The sequence below is a fragment of the Lycorma delicatula genome, chromosome 4 (genome assembly GCF_047948215.1).
Source record: "Lycorma delicatula isolate Av1 chromosome 4, ASM4794821v1, whole genome shotgun sequence".
NCBI lineage: Eukaryota > Metazoa > Arthropoda > Insecta > Hemiptera > Fulgoridae > Lycorma > Lycorma delicatula.
In genome coordinates, this window is record NC_134458.1 from 123862281 (window position 1) to 123883582 (window position 21302).

Genomic DNA, 21302 nt, shown 5'->3' on the forward strand with positions numbered 1-21302 from the left:
GTTGTAGGGTCGCCTTCGCATCGAACTCAAATGGATCTATCCTTTAGTTGCGTAAGTCTCAGTCTTCGACTAAGTGCTGTAGTTAATAGTTGTGAGACCTGGTAGAGTTTCTAATTTCCCTGCGGTTTCTACCACTGTGATTGTAATATACATGTTTGATTAGTTTACTTCTCCTTTATCCTGCGCTGGCGTCTGAGGGTACTGTGTCATGGTTAGTATCCCGGGTGGCTAGGGTTGCTCCTGGGCAGTTGGATTAGCCAGAAGTAGACATGCTTGGCGCCGTGCCTCGGTTAGAGTGGTTCAAGTTTCAATGAGGGTCTTGCCCGGGAGTGTAATTTTCACTCTCCCGGGTGTGTTTTTTACTGACTTAACATAGCGTCTTCTTGAATTGGAGTGCACACTTATTACTGAAGCTAATAAGTTAAATGTTGGTAGCGATCAACCTAGCTGCAAACCCAAGCGATCCTGAAAGTTGGAGCTGAAGTGGGAGACTAGAGGTTATAATCAGCTCCTGAACAGACCAGACCTGAGGTCCTCTGGGACATTTATGTTACGCTGGTAGCACTCCAATCACTAAATTAAAACAGTATGCCGTCAAGGAAAATAAAATTAGCTGAATTTGATATGCTGTCGCGGCATAACTTTTTATTGCAATCGTTTGTAAAGTGGGAACCTACAGTTGTAGGTGGTTGTAGAATTTGTAGAGTTGGGCGCGAGGTCTTTGATCTTCTGCGTGTAAGTTGTTAGCTTAGTTCTTGAGGGCTACGTGGTAGAGTTAGGTGTCTGATGTCTTCTTTATAGGCAAACTTGACTAGGGGAGAATTTACTGATGTGGATGTCTCTTGAGGCATCTGCATCGGTAGCACCTCACGAGGCCGGATTGATGACTGTAGAATGTGATCAGTTTGAGGGCAAGATGTCCTCCGATTAAGCCACTCAAGGCTGTGAACGGAGAGGGGTGGTGTAGCGACCAGACACGCTGCGAGGCGGGTGTTCTTCTCCATCGGGTGGGAATTGAGATGCTCCTGGGGTGTTTAATAAATAAAAAAAAGATAACAGAACAACAATACAAGAGATTTTAAAGGATAGACGAAAGACAAAAATCCTTAAATATGGAAAACTTCATGGAATCTTCAATGGTTCAATTAAAGACGGTTGAGCAGCAAACAATATATTTCTTGAACTGACATCTGATTTTTATACAATAAACATCAGCTTTATCAAAGTAGAAATTTAATAATAGCTGTACAAGCTTTCCAGATGGGCTTTAAAGGAGGAATCCCTATTAATTCCTTTATGGATCCCTTTAATACTACGAATAAAAAAGAATCAATAAAGAAATGTTTAAAGGCTACTCAAGAATATTAGACTTAAAAAAAAGCTGTGTTATTCAATAGATATTAGTATTTTCAGAATATCTATCTATTATGAAAAACAAAATGAAGAAAAAATGTAATATTGCAAAATAAATTGTCCTTTAACTGGATAAATTCTGTTAAAGCAATCTAACCTTGACAAAATAATCTTCCCGAGTAAAAATATTAAAACAAGTTACAATATATCTTTACCGATCTGCTTGAAGGTTAATAACTCGTTTCATAATAAAGATAAAAAAATAAAGAGTAGTTTTATTTTAAATGCCATTTATTTATCAACCTACGCAATTTTATTATTTATTACTGAAATTGGTCTAAAAAAAGAAGAAATTATATGTAATTTTTTTTTTACTTTATTCCCTAAATTTACTTAGACCCGTGTGAAAAATATAAAACTCTAAAATTAGATCCTATTAAATACCCAAACTTAATTTTTTTTTCAAATTGTAATTAATTTCTCGGCAAATTACTCATCTTATAAAAACTATCACACCAGTTTTTTTTATTAAAAAAATAATAAATAAATAAAAAAATAATAAAATTCTTGTCTGAAATACCTGTTATTGGCCAATGAATGGAAAAACCTTAGGCTACTTAAATTGTGCAAAAAAGATGAGACAAGGTTAATTATAATCATGTTGTTACTAAAACATGAAAAAGACTGTATGTTTCACACGGGCGTAAAATTGAAATAAACTACAAAAAAGACAATCAAATGAGAATATCTCTCAGGTTTTCTCAATGATTTTCAACAAAAATTCTAAAAATGAAAAAAAATGTCATAATTTAATCAGAAAAAAATTTAAAGACTGAATAAGACCACCCTTGATTTTCCCTGCAATAAAAACCGAGTAATTTAACTACAAAGTTATCAATAAAGACATACTTCGAACAGTATACTATAAGTTCATCTTTTTATTAAATATTCTTTTTTATAATACATTTACAATGGAATGAATAGGAAGCAATTACTGATTAATCTTTTATAAATTTACAATGTGTTGTAGAATCTACGAAGTAAAACTATTAACTCACAACAAAAGAGCATAATCTAACATGTTAGATAATCTAATATACAATAGACTAATGATTAATACATCTAATACAATAAAATTATTATTATTAATAATAAATAAATAAATTAATTACCTTCAAATAAGAAACGAGCATCGTGTTCATGATACATCATTAAAGGCGGTTCTTCTGTTTCTTTGCGACCAACTCCCATTATAAGTCATAAAAAAATATATAAATAATAAATATAAAACTCATTTATAGTTTATCACTTGATATACAAAGAAGAATCCATGAAAATAAATTAAAAAAAGTACAAATATTTTGCGAAATTTGTAAGCAGCTTTTCGTAAACAATGCGTGTAATAATACGCCTTTTATAATTTAACCAAAACTGATCTTCGACGAACCTTAGTTTCAAGTTAATATCATATACAATCGACAAATAATACACCGCAGTCTTATCTAATCTTTTTTTTTGTATTCTTTTTATTTAATAACAAAAATTACAATACAGAGACAACACCGCAACATCTAACCGCTATGCAGATATCTGCATTAGGACCCTTTCTGCTTTTAGTATACACATAAAAAGAAAGCAAAACGATTAAGAAGGGTTACATCCTCCCCTATAAATATTAAATCAATAAATTCATTTTATCTCGCACAACGCCTTTATAATAATTAAAGGTTTTTTATTTTTTTTAAAGTAATAATTAAAATGTTTGGAAATTATATTGTTATAGACTCACTTCTGATTTTGATAAAATTTGGAATGTACCTTATTTAGGACCTAATTTATTCGAAATTACAGGTCGAGAAAGCTTTTCATCAGAGTTACGACCCTCGTAAATTACACAGTACCCTCACCAAAAATTCCGTAATTTACCACTGTATAATGAAATATAATTATTTTTTGGATTAAATAATTTTGTTTCTGTGAAATTAAGTTAAGAATGGGTTTAAATTCATTTTAGACTAAATTAATTTAGGTGAAGCTTAAGATACCACCGGGTTGTCCAGTGGTGAACTCGACATCGTAAATCAGCTGATTTCGAAATAGAGTTCTAAGGTTCAAATCCTAATAAAGGCAGTTACTTTTATACGGATTTTAATACTAGATCGTGGATATCGGTGTCCTTTGTTGGTTGGGTTTCAATAACCACACATCTTAGGAATGGTCTACCTGTGACTGTAAAGGACTAGACTTCATTTACATTCATGCATATCATCCTCATTCATCCTCTGAAGTAATACCTTACAGGAGGCTAAAAAGAAAAAGAAAGAAAGCTTAAGACACACCTTTCTTTCCTCTTAAGCTTTACATTTCGGTATACGTAAAATGTATATTATTATTTACACAGTAAATAATAAAATTTAAGTAAAATTACGGGGTAGAATGTAGAGGGTATACTGAAATGAAACGACTAGCACTAGATCGGGAATCTTTGAGAGCTGCATCAATCCAGTCAAATGACTGAAGACAAAAAAAAAAAACGGGGTAAATTAAAGTAAAATTTAATTTGGTTAGGTTTACGTCAAGTTTAAGATTAGATCGGTTTATAAGTAATTTATTAATCTGATAGAAACTTACAGTCATTTATCCGATGAAATCACAATTCAAGACTTCTGCTCAACTTAACCTTAATTGAAACAAACTTATTTAGTAAGCAAATAATTTATATTGCACGATTATAGTGCAAATAATGAAATTCTACGTTCGGATAATGCGTAACTTAGGAGCGACATAAAACGGATAAAAGGCGTTTCCGACGAATAAAATCGTTCGTAACGAATAACTTAAGTCATAAATAAGGTATATTCCAAATTTTATCAAAATCAGAGGTAAATTTGTAACTGTATATAATTACCATATATTTTTTAAGAATTTTAATATCATTAAAAATAGCAGTATTCAAATAGCATTACATCATACACTCTTCTTTTACCGGTTTATTGGATATGCAGATATCCTATTTTTATAGATTTTCATAATTTTAGGCCAAACTTAAAAAAAAATAATAGATTGATATAAAAGAATTAGTGATATTGTCGTACTATACTTAGGATTTAAATATTACAAACAACTTTTTTCCTTTAAATATGGGGAGTATGAAACAAAAATACGCAGCTTTCCAACTTAGCATTATTAGGAATTATATACAACTTTATACCCAGGAAAATACAATTAGCATCTAGCATTATTTAACAAGATGATACAGTTTTTAAAAATAAATGTAACGTTAATAATATTAACATTTGTTTAAGGAGAAAAATAAGTAGGGGAAGCGGTGCAAAAACAGGTCTGTATTACTATTTAATTTTATTTCTTGCAAATATTTCTTTGTATTTAATCAAATTAGGATAAATGGTTTATTATCAATGCGAATGTAGGTCCAAGATAAAATGGTAAACTGAATTTACTTATAACCTGATAATTTTGCAACATATGGAACGGTTTACCCAGTAGAAATTAAAGAGCGTAAAATAAGATAAAATATCAACTATCAAAGTTAGGTCAAACCAGTTTCTGAAGGGAATCGAGATTAAATAACTTAAATGCAATTCCACTACACAGTATTTGTATTTTAGTAGTTAAAACCACAGCAATTAATGCAACTAAAAGATTAATAAAAAATTAAGTATTTTTATTATAATTTTTTTTAAATTTTATCTATAATGACAAACAACAGCAGTGAAATAAAAAAAATAAAAGATATTTTTAATTCTGTAGATAAAACTAAAAGCAGTAATTTCTTTAATTCTTCATTATCAATAGCTCGTTTGCCTCATACCAGCGCAAAATTCCTCGCAATATACTAATGACATCGTAATACGAGTATTACAGCTTCTCTAAACCATAACACATGAATACAAAATACTTATTAAAACATTTGGATGAAAAAAAAACTACTTGCCAACATATTTCGTCATTTTTTGTTTAACCATAGACAGGAAGTGTGAAAAAATGTCAATCTCCTGATTCCCAGCTGTATTTATGATACGTCTGCGAAATGTATGACTTATCGAGGAAATTTTGTAACAATAATTTAAAATAATTTTTACTTCCTGGAATACAGTGTATATATTATTACTGCATATACTGTTATATACTGCATATATACTGTTTGTTGTGCACACAAACATGTTCAAGATAAATAAAAAATAAGGTCATTATTATTTTTATTTTTTCTAGCAGATTAAGATAACACGAAGAGGAAATACATTCCATGTGAAAACATTACAACAAAACAATTATTATATTTGTATTAAAATATGCTTGTAAAAATAATTAGCTAAAAATATTCTATTACTAATTTAATTTATTTTTATAGATATATAATCAATTAAATTATCATATTATTACAATGTAATAAACCTAATTTAAAAAATGTTTTCAAAGAAAAAATTCACTGACTTCAAAAATATTTTTCCTTTATAATATAGATTTTACGAAATTTATATATATATATTTTTTTTAAGCATATAATTTAGTTAAGACTAAACAGTCTTTACTAAATTTAGTAACAAAGTCTTAGACTTAAGAATAAATTAGTTTGTCCCAGATCAATTAATAAAGATTCTGAACATAATATTAAAAAAAACATACATAATGTACATTGAAATCTATAATGGTAACACATGTTTCTCCGCAAAACGTAACATTGTTTTAAATACATTGTTGCTATGTTATAAACCATGTCAGATATAACAACGTGCTAAGTATCACTCATTTTTTATAAAAATCAAACAAAATAAAACTTAAAATAAACTAAAATATGAATTACCTTCCGTATAAGGAAAGGTTCATCAAAAAATAAACTGAAATCCGTAAAAAGAATTATATACTTTTTACTACTTCAAAGCATGGACATTAAAATGAAGAAATTTATGTAATTTTTACATTCCTGGGTTATAATAATTAATGCTGCAAGAAATTTATTTATATTTAGTAATGTTTCCAGCCTGTAACCCCAAGATAATTTTATAAACAAAGATCGATAAAATATCATATCTGCAATCAATTGCTAGTATACAATGATACATTTATAACAGCACTCTACGGTTTTATATGATCTGCTAACTTTCGCTTATATCACTAATTTAAATGTTTTAGTTATTGTTATTTGGTTATTGCTGAACCTGTTGTTAAAGTTAACGAATTTTTTGCACAGTATACAACTTACAACACTCCAAAGTTCCGTAAATAAGTACATACAGTTTTAGTAAAAAAAATCAAACAAGCAAATGACCAAAAAATATTCTATAAAAATGTAAATTGGTACTTTTTTTAACAAAATAAGACTAATCTCAGCAAATAACCACGTCATAAAATTGGTGGAATACACGAATTGATGTAATTAATAAAATTTCATTCTATACAAGGTCTTTTTATATTATTAAAAAGGTTTGAAAATTTAACCTTTCAAAGGGTTCTAATAAGATTAGATGTTATGAGAAAATCTATATAATGTTGGCTATTGAAAATAGCCAGTAACAAAAGAGTTACTAGTTCACTCTCTTTCACTCTACTGTTTTGTGCCCATGCATTTGTATGTACATATATATATTTCCCTTTCTTCTAATTAATTCATAAAGGGTAATATTTACGCATTACGATACTTTCAAAAGAAAAAAACACTAAAATACGTGTAATTACCATAAAGCTTCAACAAAAAAAAAAATCTATTACGTTTCCGTATTATTAACAATTAAATTATTATAATAAATAAAATAATTTAAGATAAAATACTGAATAAAAGAACAAAACGAACTGATAAAGAGAACAAGTGAGATAAAATTAATACTTAAACGATAAAAAAACAAACATAAAAAAAAGAAGATGTTATATGAAAAAAAGACACAAATGACGACACTTTACACGACACAGCACGGACGAAGGCTCATTGTCGACTACTATTCGTAACTATGAACCCGAGCAATGGAGCCGAGACGGCTGGCTGGTTACCATAGCAACGTGCTGTTGTCATGGTTAATCACTATATAGCATTTATCTATCTGGCTGCCTACCAAACCAGGGGTTAATGCAGTATGTGTGTTATGTATATATGCATGAATGCATACTCTGTCCTTCGCCTTGACGTCAGCATCGTCTACCCGTAGTTTAACTACCCTATTCCCTCCATTCCACTTCAATGTATCCCCCCACCAATAATAATCAGAAGCAGTTTCATCGTAAAAAACCAGTCGCGACACCTGTCTTCTACTTTACTTGTCAGTGACTCACCGTTCTTGGTAATAAAATACAATAGAATAAAAGCTATATGGTGCATTACTTGTTCGCTCTTTAAGAAGCTTAAATTTATTCCTTTTCTTCACCGACCGAAGACTGTGGAGATAGTGTATTTTATCAGTGATGCATACAAATAATAAAATAAATATTGTACCTAAGAAATGTCATGTACTGGCTTTCATAGACTTCTGTAGATATTACCTTTTCCCTACTATTTTTACTAAAAGAAATTTACAAATCTCAACCTATCAAATTACTGTAATATATTTCATATTAAAAATAAAACCTAGCTGAGAAGATAAGTAAAATCATGTACAATATTTCCTGTACTTGATGTTTTGTACTAATTAATTATTTATTATTTGAATCATCAATATAGAGACTACAGAATCAATCGCGGATTTCATTATTTGGAGCTAAATTATTTCTAGTTTCTTTCTAGGTTTTTTTTAAAAAATTTTATGCGCTAAAATGAGGTTCCATAATAAAATAAAATCAGAACTATTTTAGAGAATTCTAAAAATATTTTATTAATACTGTATAGACATCATAATAAAGTAGTTACAGGCTTTTCTAAAGCATTTTAGATTTAATATTATAATGAAACTTAAGTTGGTGCTAAGTAAAACGAAAAACACACACGTCAAAACGTGGTTTTGAATAGACGCCAGCTGAATATAGAAGAAGAGGCAAACCTATAGAAAGTAAGTAGTAAATCTTGCAATGAAAAGAAGCATAGACGACAGCCCGGGAAAATTGCTGTATAGAGTGGGAGAAGTGACCACTGGAGTTGTACATCCTCGCCATAAATAAATAAACTTACAAACATATCATGCATGTTGTAGCAAAGAAGCAACTAAAATAAACTGTCATGTCATATTTTAACATGTACTTTTTACCAATATTTAAAGAACCCCGAAACTGAACAGAGAAACTTCAGAACAGAAAAATAATTAGGTTTAACCTAAATGAAGTTCAACCGTGAACAGAAAAATAAGTGCAAATAATTAGAAGCATATTACTCTGGTAGATACAAGCATATCCTATACTAGTAAAGTGATTTCATGATTTGGTAAGGGGCAAACGTAGAAAAATAATCTTTTCACAATGAATAAACGGAGGTCTACTAAAAAATCTAGAAAAAAAGGAAAATTACAAGAAAAACTTTAGGTCCTAAATTTCAAAATAATCAGCTAAAATTAATTCCAAATAGCAGACTTTATACTAAAATTGAAAAATTGTCAGACACGAAAAGGAAAAAATGAACTGAATTTTATTCCCACTTATTTAGAATGAAGAGAAGTTGATTGACTAAACAAATTTTTGATTTCTTCCAAAGTAAAAAAAAAAACTCAAGGCAGATGGTTCACACAAGTCCAAGAAGACCAAAAGATAGCTGTAGAAATTATAAGAGAAAGATAAATTTTAAAGAAGGTATTAAAAGATGAAAATAAAAGGTTTCAAGAAGCACCCAAAACAAAAGAATATCAAAGCTGAACTTTCTGAAGAACGAAGGAAAGAGATATCAGAAAAAATGAAGAGGTACTGAGCAAATAAAAAAAACAGTAAAAAGAAACAACCACAAATAAATAAGTGATCTAACGTATTCCAAGGTGAACTATTCGGAGAAAAAAAAGATATTTATTGAGGCTAAAGTGTAGCGGGAAAAGCAATTTCTGTTATACTCTACTTGCCTTCCGGTTATTTTCAGTAATACATAGTAGAGATTAAGACTTTTTGAAAACATGAGTATGTGGATTAGGCTATTTCGTATAACTCAACACGATACTTCGGCTTACGAGAAATGGCCTTAGTATATTTCCATTGCCGTTTAAAAAAAAAAAAAACTGCCAAACCATATGAGAAATCTTTCCACCAATATATTTAAAATACAATTAAACGATTTTCTTTTACGGAAACAATGTAGCTATATCGATGAATTTTTAAAAAAATACTACTTAAAAACACACACAATGCAGAAAAAAGCACATTTTACTTGCATCTCGTTCTACATTAACATATATATGTCCTCAAAATAATTTTCAATACCGATTTCTGAACTTTTGAACTTTTAATTATTTTTTACATTTAATAAATTCACCTTGAACTCAAATAATTAATAAGGACTTTAAACACATCTATTTTTAAGTAGATTTGTTTAAACGGGGAGAAATAAAAATCTGAGACTCCTTTATCTGGATTTTAAATACTGTGATGATTAGACCTTTTGCCTATCCCGCAGACCATTACATTGCTCAGTTATGTAGACGTTATCTGTTACATTTATTGCAGTTTTAAATGCAAACTTAAAGATTTAACCGTTTTCATACACCAATTATTGCAGTAACATTTTTAAATATTTAAAAAATACATTTTTCCTGTTTTTTAAATCACTTAGCGTATACAAATTTTGATTTACCAATATTTTCTTTGTGGTATCAAAAAGAAATCCTTAAACTGAGAGGAAAGAGAGAGAGAGAGAGAGAGAGAGAGAGAGAGAGAGAGAGAGAGAGAGAGAGAGAGAGAGAGAGAGAGAGAGAGAGAGAGAGAGAGAGAGAGAGAGAGAGAGAGAGAGAGAGAGAAAGAAAGATTGATGGTGTAGTAATGAAACTGGAGTACGATAAAATCTTCAGTAGAAATTTTTTTTCACAAATATATAATTGTTCCTCAGAACAACGAATAAATGTATTGAGTGTCTCTGTAACTTATCTCAAGGAGAGATTGCCCAACAGTAGTTAACTCTATATTCCACTTTATTCTGCTGCATACTGTAACAGCTGCGGATCCAACTAGTTGATCTAAACCAAAAAAAAGCAATATGTATATATGTGCGTACGTATGTGTAACACTGCTTATATATCTGGATTGACCGAACAGAATTTCTTCAAACTTGACTGAAATATTTCTATATATTGAACATTGATCATATTAATTTTCTTTTTTCATAATTCGTTAAGGAAGTAGGAAGATAGCGCGAAAAACACAATTTGATTTTCTTCCGAGGCATTTTAGAGAAAACTTTATTAAAGTAAATTTTTTACCTGCAGTGCATGTTTGAATAATACAAAAAAAATTTTTTTTTTTAAAAATCAACCCCCACCCAGGAAAATTGAAATATATGTTGTTTTTTTATTTTATTATTATTTAATAATAAAATATATCTCTATCTTCCTTCGGTTTAAATAGTTTTCAAAAATGTTTTGAAAGTTTATATTTCGTGTATAGAGATATCAAGAAATACCTACAATTTTTTTTTAACGTATAAAAAATGCGGACCTAAAATTTAAAAAAGCTTTTTGAAAGTTTATTTTTTCTTATTTTTGCATTTTATATCTATTTATATATTTTTTATATCTAAACATCGTACTAAAAAGTAAAACATAATATTTTCAAAAGTAAAGGACTACGATTTTGGAAACAATTAAACAGCTGAACGGTTAAATCCTGAAATACAATTAGCTTTTCACCGATCAATAAAGCAACCTTAAAAAGAAAAGCTAACAATAATTATTCAAAGCTTGGACGAAAGTAGTACCTTTTAGGAGTAACTTATTAAAAAAAGTATTTCTGACGGTATCGATACAAAAAACTGATTGAAAAATAATATTAACAATTTTAATGTAACACATTTTTTGAAAATTGTAAATTATAAAAATTCGATTCATAAATAAATTTTCTTTCATCACTTTTTAACTTTTTCTTTCTTTTTTATATTACATAAAAGACTCAGCCTTTAATATAAAAGCAAGGATGGAAAACCACATTCTTAATAAAAAAAGATAAAAATTTTGGAATACTTTCCCCATAAAATTAGTTGTAGGATTAAACAAATAATATTTCGCTATTTATTTTAGCTTTTATTCCATTAAATAACTTTATTAAAATTAAAAAAAAAAATTATTCAAATGTCAGTAACAATTAAGAACATCTTAATAAAAATTATTAATGAGTTTTGGGAATAATTCTTTTGTAATCCTAATACAACCGACTTTTTGCTCACTCAATAATACTAGTACTCTTATGTTACTTGGAATTATTGTATCATATATAAAACTGATACTGCTTATTTGCGCATTTACATTCGACCATTCAATTAAATTTTTCCTGACATAATCATTTTATACAGTTACCAGTTGGAATTGGAATTCTGAAACCACACTCATTAACATATTTAACCATACAGGGATTAGTCGTTACTTACGATAGTGTACGATTAAAAGAATAATTTGATGAAAAAAAAAATCAGTTTGCACCAGATCATTTGATGATGGGAGTGAAATGAACCTAAAACACTGAGACGGATAGTTTGTCCTTGTAAGCTTAATAAATATCAGTAAAAAAAAAAATTACATGGAAACTATTGTGTTCAATGAACTATTACCCCGGTTGTATTTACAGGCTCATTAATCACTTTTTTTTCGTTGTAAAAAACAGCATTTCCGATTAAATAAATTCCATGATCAAAGGTGTTTTTTTTTTATCTATTTTACTTTCCTAGCATCATAGCACTAGAGTTATGCTGCAAGAAGAAACGTATGGCAATCAGTCAAAAAATGGGATGTGGGATTTTTGTATTTCTCGACGTTTTATGACCCAGGAACCCCAAAAAAAAACAAAAAAAGGGGGTAATGTTCATATGTACTACGTTACTGTGTTTGAAGCTTAATAACTTTTGATTGAATAAATCGATTCTGATGAAATTTTGTTCAGAGACTCGTATATGGGGATCGATTTTTTAAAATTTTCAAAATCTTTTTGGGTTTACTTAAATTTTTAATACTATTAAAACTTTACTTATAAAATAGTTTACTACTATTTAAAATTTTAAACTATTTAACTATTAATACTACTAAAAGTTTAATTAAATAAATCTAAAAAATTTTGACAAATTTTAAAAATCGATATTTTTACATTTTGATCGACTCCGCACCCCCAATATTGCTCTCAAAGTATTTTTTTTTTTTTTGGGGGGGGGAAATATTTAAGTTTAATAAACTTAGTAATAATATTACAATCATCATAATTCACCCTATCCTAAAAAAAGAAATCTTAGGTAACTTTTTATTGATTACAATGGACATCTTGAGGAAGGGAGCTGAATCGATAAGATGTAGCTATCGATTGATCCGACTAATTTTTAACTGTCGATTCAGTATGAGTAGACTGATTGCAGATGGCACTACTTTTCCACACTCCTTTTTTTAGCCTTACAAAAAATTGTGCCGGCTCAGGGAAATATGTACGATCCAGTAGATCGACAAAATAAATACAATCCGCTGATATACACATGAAACATAAAGCAAAATAAATTAAATATATAAACATTACTATTTAAAAACTCTAAAGTTATAAATAGTTCAAAGAAATATCATAAAATTCCTATATTACTCAGGCGATGAAAATAATTTTTTTATTAGATAATCTGTAAGTTTCAGTATTAATAAATAAGGGAGAACATAAAAGTAAACTATTCTTTAACGTTGGTAGAATACATATAAAAAATGTTATTATTTAAACATAAGCATAAATAGGAAAACATGTAAATTAATTTTTCGTAGAAGAGTACAATAAATTTAAAATAAAGATATCTATTTATTTTTATTAATTGTTTATCAATATTAATTATTATCATTAAATAACATTAATCTTAAATTAAAAACAGGAAACCTAGTTATTATTACATTTAATAAACGACGTAAATTTTTATGTAAATTTCATTAAAATCAGTATGGAACGTTTTTAGAAATTCAGTAAAAAACCAAAAAAATTATCTTGCTAGGTTCTGATTAATGCCAAATTATTATGCTTGTTCAGAATTAATTCCAAATGGGCGCTGTGATGAGGGGGCTTAATATCCATACAAATAAAAAAAAAACATATGCGGATTTACAAAAAAAAAAAAAAAAAAACATGAAATACACAGCGCGTAATTTTTGCATCTCTACCAACGATTTGTCATCATGTGATTTATTTAGTACTTAGTTAAGCTCCAAATCACACAAATAAGCCTTCTAAGGCCTTCACTCGACTTAACATAAGCTTGGTCTTTCGTAAAAACGCTTTTGTCAAGACCGTTCACGCTTTACTGAGTGTAGTGCTTTGTAATTTGAGTACCGTAACAAACTTAGAAAAAAAAAAATTGAATCGACTCCCCAAAAAAAGAAATCTGAAGCATTGTACCGAAAAGAAAAAAAGAAAAATTTTTCCACTACGCTTCAATACAATTTTTGAAACTTATTTATTGAAGTCGGCGCCAAATGTTAAATGAATTACAAGTACACGAGATACAGATTACAAATTTATTTGACTTTGGTGCTGACTTCAAAAATAAGTTTCAAAAATTGTATTGAGGAAGCAGTGGAAAAATTATTTTTTCCTTTTCAGTGTAATTTAAACGTTTTTCTGCGGGGAGGGGGGGGTTCAATTTAAAAAAAAAAGTTTTAATTTTAAATATAATCTAAGTGTAATATGCTATTATGAAACCATAAAATGTATACATTTTTTAAATTACCTTTTCTAGCATTTTTATCTTAATTGGTTTATCAAATTGTTAATCGGTTTTTTAAAATAGCTTTCAACGTCCGTCATTTACGTTCATTTATTGATTTTCAACGAACAAAAGTTATTGAATTAAATATGTATGTGTGTGAACATTTTTTGTCTCAGATTTTGATTTTGATTTCGGATTAAGCATCGTTAGAGGATTACAAAAATACACGAACGATCGCGTACGCTTGTCGGGATCACCTCAAATTGCCGCCAAAATTAACAATTTGTAATAATCGTGATGCAATAACGATGTAAGCTAACAAAAGTTGGGAGTCGAGTTTGGATACTCATACTGTGAGGACGTCTTATTATTGCTCCGCGTTTTGTCGCTTTTTTGATAGGTTTTTTCGGTATTTTCATTGATTTGTTAATTGGATGTTAAAGTGTTATGGTTAATGGACTAGATCTGAAACTTTTTAAGAGTTTTGGACGGAATTACTTTTTTATTAGTGTTTTTTTAGTTTTCAAACTATTCAGTGAATTTTTAGTGAATTAAAATAGCTATAATTTACTTTTTATAAGGTGTTGAAGTGATATAAGTTATCAATAGTGAAGAAGTATAAATTGAGTTTACATACAATTCAGAAGAGTGAGTAGAAGATACTTTTTTAGAGTGTTTCATTATATACTATTGAGGTTATAATAGTATAATATTATAATATTTCTTAGCGAAATTTTTCTAAGTTAATACACAGGCTCATACAGGCGTGTTTATTGTAGCAAACAAGGACTTGTAATTATTCTCTCGTATTACCGTCGTACTAGTAGAGATTTTTTCTAAGTCCTCAGAGCTGTTTTAATAGGGAATTACATTTCTACTAATATCTCGAGAACTACCCACTCGATTTCCTTCCTACCTGGACATAAATTCGTCCCAAAACCTTCCCTAACCCCCTACCCCCACGACCACCCCCCAAATTTTTTGACCCCATTTTCGGTCACATACATTTTTCTTACCCCCTCAACCCCCCCAATTTTTTTTTTGGGGCCCCTCCCCCGAGTGGGTACTCGTAGAACTTGGGACGGCCCCCTGAGTACAGTACTATATCATGCGAAGACGTGGTTCACTCCCTATGGATGGTACATCCGCCCAAAGTAGCAGCAGCATGACAAAATCGGCGACGGTCAAGAAAACCGATCTAAAAGGGAAGAAGAGGCTCCGTCAAGGATCTTCCGAGGAGGAAGAAGAGGCACCCGATACAGTGAGCAGTCTAGCATACCAATTGGGTCTGATACTGATATCGTTGAAACAGCATTTAGGCCCAGGTTTGAATAAGTACATTGCGACCCATGAACAGGATCTAAGGCGAGTATACGAGGGACTGAATGCGCTTTCCGAGCTGTCCTCTCCAGACACAAAGACTTCCCAAGCTACCCAAACGGACCCTATTGCGGGTGACGATTACATGGAGTATATTTTGACCAGCGGTTTGAGTGATGAAGAACTCATTGAGCTCCTCCCTAAAAGGTGGCCTAACTCACTTAGGGGCAAGCTAAAGTTGGTTACTGACCTTCCACCTGAAGTCAAAGACACCTGTACTCTTAGAAATTTAAGGAGAGTAGGTGAGCAGGATATGGGTAACAAACTCGCAGCTGGTGACATCATAAAAGACGAAATAACTATAATAGGAGACCAAACCGTTGAAGAAAAGAAGAAGAAATTTAAGATACATTATGACTCGGGAGCCCCGGAAAAGGAAACCCTTTCTTGTTTATTGAAGGCGTTCAAAAAGATAGCTATACAGTCACCAAATTCAGCGTACATACTGCCTTCGGGCAGTATGGGAAATTTTGCCAAGAAGATCATATCCTATATCTTCAGAGCAAGGGAAACACCTGTATATGTGTTAACTCTCCAAGGGGATGGTGGGACCAGGCACATCGGTAATAATCAAATCCCGATAAAGAAGGCTACTCCACCGGCGGAGCAAAGCCGAACAGTGATTGTTAAGGCGGAAGGAAAAACGTACGCGGAGCTCCTCCGGTCCATGAAGGATGCTGTCACCAGCGAGGAGGCAAATAACGTCATCTCATTGGGAAAGGGCCGTAACGAGGAGCTCCACGTTAGGATACAGGATGCAGAGAAAGCGGAACAATTTACATCTATCCTGAGGGACAAGGCTGCCGACCTTCACGTTGATATAAAAAGCAGAGCTGGAAGGAGAATTGTTGTGCACATGCGAGATGTCGAGCATGACACAACAGAGCAAGAGGTTATGGCTGCCATTATAAATCACGTGGGTTCTAGCGAGGAAGTCAAGATAACATCCATGAGGAAAGGTTTTGGCGAGACACAAAATATTACGGTCATGACCTCTTACAGAGCGGCATGCAAACTGGTCGAGGAAAGAATAAGAATCGGATGGATTAGTTGCCGGACGTACATCCGGGAAGATGAAGACAGCTGCTACCGTTGTTGGGGCACGGGCCATAGAAGGCACGAATGTAAAGGCCCAGATAGGCTCGATTCGTGCTTCAACTGCGATAGCAGAGGTCACAAGATAGCGGATTGTCTTGAACCTAAGCAATGCCTCGATTGTAAGAGCGGTGAACACAGGACTGGAGCATGGCAATGTAAGAAAAAATTGCATGATTAGGACTATGTTAGCGAATGCCAATAGGAGTATTCTCGCCCACGACTTAATTAGTCGTGTTGTTGCAGACAAGAACGTAGACCTCCTTGTGGTCACCGAACCCAATAAATATGAAGCTGCCAAACTTGGATGGACTGTTGATATGTCGGGAGATGTTGCCATTATGGACGTAAGTCATAGTATACAATGGAATTTCAAGTTTAGAGGTAGTGGCGTGGTGTCTGTTGAGACCGAAACAACTCTATTCGTGGGTGTGTACATTTCGCCCAACATTGCGATCGCGGACTTTACTAACTTCATCGACACTTTACAAGGTGTGATTACCAATTCAACCAAGAGGATCGTAATGTTGGGTGATTTTAACAGCAAAATGGTGGCGGCTGGCAGTCGACACACCAACAGGAGGGGACAGATCCTTGCCGATCTCCTGGAAACTGCCGGCTGCATCTGCATTAATGACGATACGCCCACGTACGTAGCGAGAGGTCATCGGTCAGTGCTTGACCTCACATTCCTGGACTGTAGGTGGAGGAGGAACCAGTACCAGTGGATGGTTCTCTCAGAAGATATAGCGAGCGATCACCACGCCTCTATCTTGGATCTGAAAGACGTAGATTTCAGGCGTGAAGTGCACTCCCCCCCACCGAGATTCTCATCAGTACAAATAGAGCAAATCGTCAACAGGACTGCAAGTAGACTGTCTGATAGACATCAACAATCACCTGAGGCTTTATCTAATATAATAAAGCAGGAAATGGACAGAATGGCAGCTAACAATACAAGGAGGCGCTCCGTATATTGGTGGACTGCTGAAATTGAAGCAATGAGACAAGAGCTCCAGTCCCTTAGGAGAAGGAAACAACGTATTCTTAGAAATAACAGAGAAGGGTACCAGGAAATAGCCAATAGATACCTCGAGGCAAGAAGAACGCTCAATAAGGCTATTAAGAGACGTAAAAAGGATTGCTGGATCAGGCTCTGCGAAGAGCTTGACATCAATCCCTGGAGCCAGGCATATCGTATTGTGACCAAAAAGTTCGGGAGACGTATGCCTATCCTCAATAAGACCAGTGTTGCAAGGGAGGTAGCCAGGTTGTTCCCGCATACAGTGCCTGATATCGTGAGATCCACACCTTGCGACAATAGAAGATTCACCATGGAAGAGCTACAACTTGCGGCGAGGAGTTTGGCAACCAAAAAGAGCTCTGGCCCGGACAAGATTCCCGCGGCAGTGATCAAGGGGCTGGTACAGAAGGCTCCCTGGGAGATGCTCGAGATTGCCAGCCATGGCATGGAGAACGGAGACTTCCCCGACTGCTGGAAGGAGGCCAGAGTGGTATTCCTACCTAAAGGCACCTCTTCGGAGGAAGATATAACCTATAGACCCCTGAGCCTCCTTAACATGATGGGGAAGCTAGTAGAAAAGATGCTGGCTCGCCGCATCATCAAAGAACTAGAAGAGGGAGCCGGAATCAGTCCTAACCAGTCGGGTTTATGCGGGGGCGATCCACCCTGCAGGCTATCTGCCGAATTTCGGGATGGGCCGACGAGGTGAAGAGAGGCACTTGGCGAACCAGGAGAATTCCACTGATGCTATCACTAGACATAAAAAACGCGTTCGGGGCTATTGGTTGGGGTCATATTAATGACGCAATTGCGGCTAGGGGCCTCAGCCCGTACTTGCGTAGGCAAATTGAATGTTACTTGTCCAACAGAGGATGTCTGGTGGAAGCACAGGAAGAAACAGTACATTTTCAAATGCACGGTGGAGTTCCGCAGGGCTCTGTTCTGGGGCCGTTGTTGTGGCTGGTGACTATAGATGAACTCCTTCAGAAGGAGTTTCCTGTCGGCGTCCAGGTCCTGGCTTATGCAGATGACCTTGCAGTCCTCGTAGAGGGAAGGACGGTCTTGGAGGTGCGGGAGAGGGTGTATGCGGCAATCGACACTATACAGGAGTGGTTGAGGTCTAGGGGTCTGCAACTGTCTACGGAAAAATGCCGGTGTATTGCCTTTACGGGTAGAAGAGTGCTAGAACCGTTCAATATTTCCATCAACGGTCATGCTATAGAAGAAGCGAATAACATCAAGTACTTAGGAGTTATCCTCCAGAAAAACGGTAGATACACCGAGCACATAGTCAATGTATGCAACAAGGCAGAAAGGATGATAAAAAGTCTAAACATCATTATGTCATCGCAGAATGCCCCTCGGGCCTCAAAGCGCCGTTTACTGGCGACCACCGTCGTGTCTTCGCTTATGTATGCCGTTCCGGCCTGGTGGCGCTCTATCGCCATCAGGCGCAACAAAGAGAGACTGGCGAGGACGCACAGGTGTGTGCTCCTAGGTGTTGTGTCCGCATACAGGACAGTGTCCTATGCCGCCCTGTGCGTGTTATCGGGTACACCTCCTATTGACCTAATCGCAAAAAAGAGGGTGGAGAGGGCACAAGGCAAGCCAGAACAAGAGGTCAGGGATGCCGTTTATAATATCTGGCAGGAAAGATGGTCGCAGGAAGCTGTGGGTCGATGAACGAGAACCCTCATCCCCAACATCAAGCCATGGTTGTCGAGAAGATTTGGTGAGGTTGATCATCACCTATCGCAGTTTGTTACAGGACATGGTTCCTTCAATAACTACCTGCACAGAATAGGCAAGAGAGAAGAGCCAATTTGCAACTACTGCAACGAGATAGATGATGCTGAGCACACCTTTTTTGAGTGCAATAGGTGGGACACACTTAGACATAGTAAGGCACTCACAGGTATGTGAGGTGTTATCCAGAGACAACAATAGAATAGATGCTAAGAAGCGAATGAAACTGGAATAATTTTGCTAGTTTTGTTAGACAAGTCGTTCTACAGAAATACTCCGATGAGAGAAGACAAGGTGTTGGCTAGAATAGGACTGGGTGGACAGCCTTGTTGGTGAGGTCCAGCATGCTGCGGTGTGTTGGCACTGATGAGCCACCAAGGACTCCACGGGTAACAGTCAGGCAACAGCACACTGAATACTGAAGGGACCCGGCACCGCGTCGCGGCGAACTGGGTCTGGCGTGGTGTATTAGTATTGCCCTTTTGGGTCCCCATAGGGGCAATATTGATAAAGAACTCTCAAAAAGAGCTAACCGATAGGCCGACCTGCCTTGCCGGTATATAGCCGGTAGGTGGGGAGGCCTATTTGAGTTTAAAGACACTCCCCTGGGCGGCGTAATACCAACAAGTCGGTCCGGCCCAGGGGAGCTGAGAGAAAAAAAAAAGCTAACAAAAGTTGGTTCTAACGCACTAATTACTAAAGTGCATGAAATATAAAAATATAAATTTTATGAGTCAAAAATTTATTCTATTGTAACACAATAACCCCCAAAAATGGCGGAAAAGCTAACTTTTTAACGATTTATATAAAATATATGCCACAAAACCGTCAAAACAGAAATTATATTAACTTTGCGTATGCAGCACGCCAATAGAGATTTATTAAAAAAAATATGTAACTTTTTAATTGTAACGGATACTGAGAAAAGGAACCAACACAATATGAAACTATAAATTATGATTAACTTAATATGCGAGCAGGAATTTGATCGGCCACCAAATAATGGTACCATGATCTAAGGGAACTTTTAAAACATAAAAATAATCCCTTAAAGACATGTTATTTTAATATAAAATAACGATAATGACATATATATTAAACATCATTATTAAATATATATATATTAACTACTTGATCAGCAATTTGTTTTTATTTTATTGTATGGTATATATATATATAAAACCAATATATAGTTTTTAAGACAATAATAAAAATTATATATTTTTTTTTGTAAAAAATAAAAAAAATTATATACACCATACGATATATACACACACATATATATGTATATATATATATATATATATATATATATATATATATATATATAGTCAGATATACTATAAGTACATATAAAATCTATAAATAGCAATGCATTAAATCAAACAGTAATACTCAATTATATTATACCAATATGTAATAATCTCACTTATGTAGAAGGTAAAGATAAGTAACTTTGTTATACATAAATTAATAATTGAGAGAACAGTAATAATAATAAAAATGGTCTTTCGGGAAAGTCTTACTATACTTTTCATTGATAACTGGTTATTTAAATTCTCATGTACTAATGGTCACTTACGCAATTGAGACACTTATTTTACTAGAAATTTAATTAAATTTTCTAAAACTGCAGAGATAAAAAAGACGTTTAAAAAAGTATCATGTAAACACATTATTCTTAATCGTGGAATAGTTGCCTGTCTCAGCAACTTGTAAAAAAATAGGTTGTTATGTAAATAAAAGTAGTAAAGTATAACATACCTAACCTGGAAAATAATAATAATAATACAGTAAAACGGAATGCGCTAATCAAAATGCATTTTCACTAGTTGTTAATAAAAAAATAACTTGATTTACTGGACTGGAATTTAAAATAATAAAAATTAGTCAATAATATAAATAACAGAATTAATCATAAAA

General features: G+C 33.2%; 1 protein-coding gene across 5 annotated transcripts in view; it reads right to left on the reverse strand.

Moving 5' to 3' along the window:
* Cen (cerebellar degeneration-related protein 2-like) overlaps nt 1-21302 on the reverse strand; it is a 593469-nt gene that overhangs the window by 205111 nt on the left and 367056 nt on the right. Inside the window, exons 1-2 of one of the 5 annotated variants that reach the window (XM_075364148.1) lie at nt 7051-7298; nt 2526-2661 (exon numbers count right to left, since the gene is read on the reverse strand). The exons of 2 other annotated variants lie outside the window; for them this stretch is intronic. In XM_075364148.1, coding sequence (XP_075220263.1) covers nt 2526-2604 — 79 coding nt within the window. In that variant the 5' untranslated portion in view covers nt 2605-2661; nt 7051-7298. Of the gene's footprint in view, nt 1-2525; nt 2961-7050; nt 7299-21302 lie in introns of those variants that run through there. 2 more of the 5 variants (XM_075364147.1, XM_075364149.1) reach the window with 2 other exon arrangements.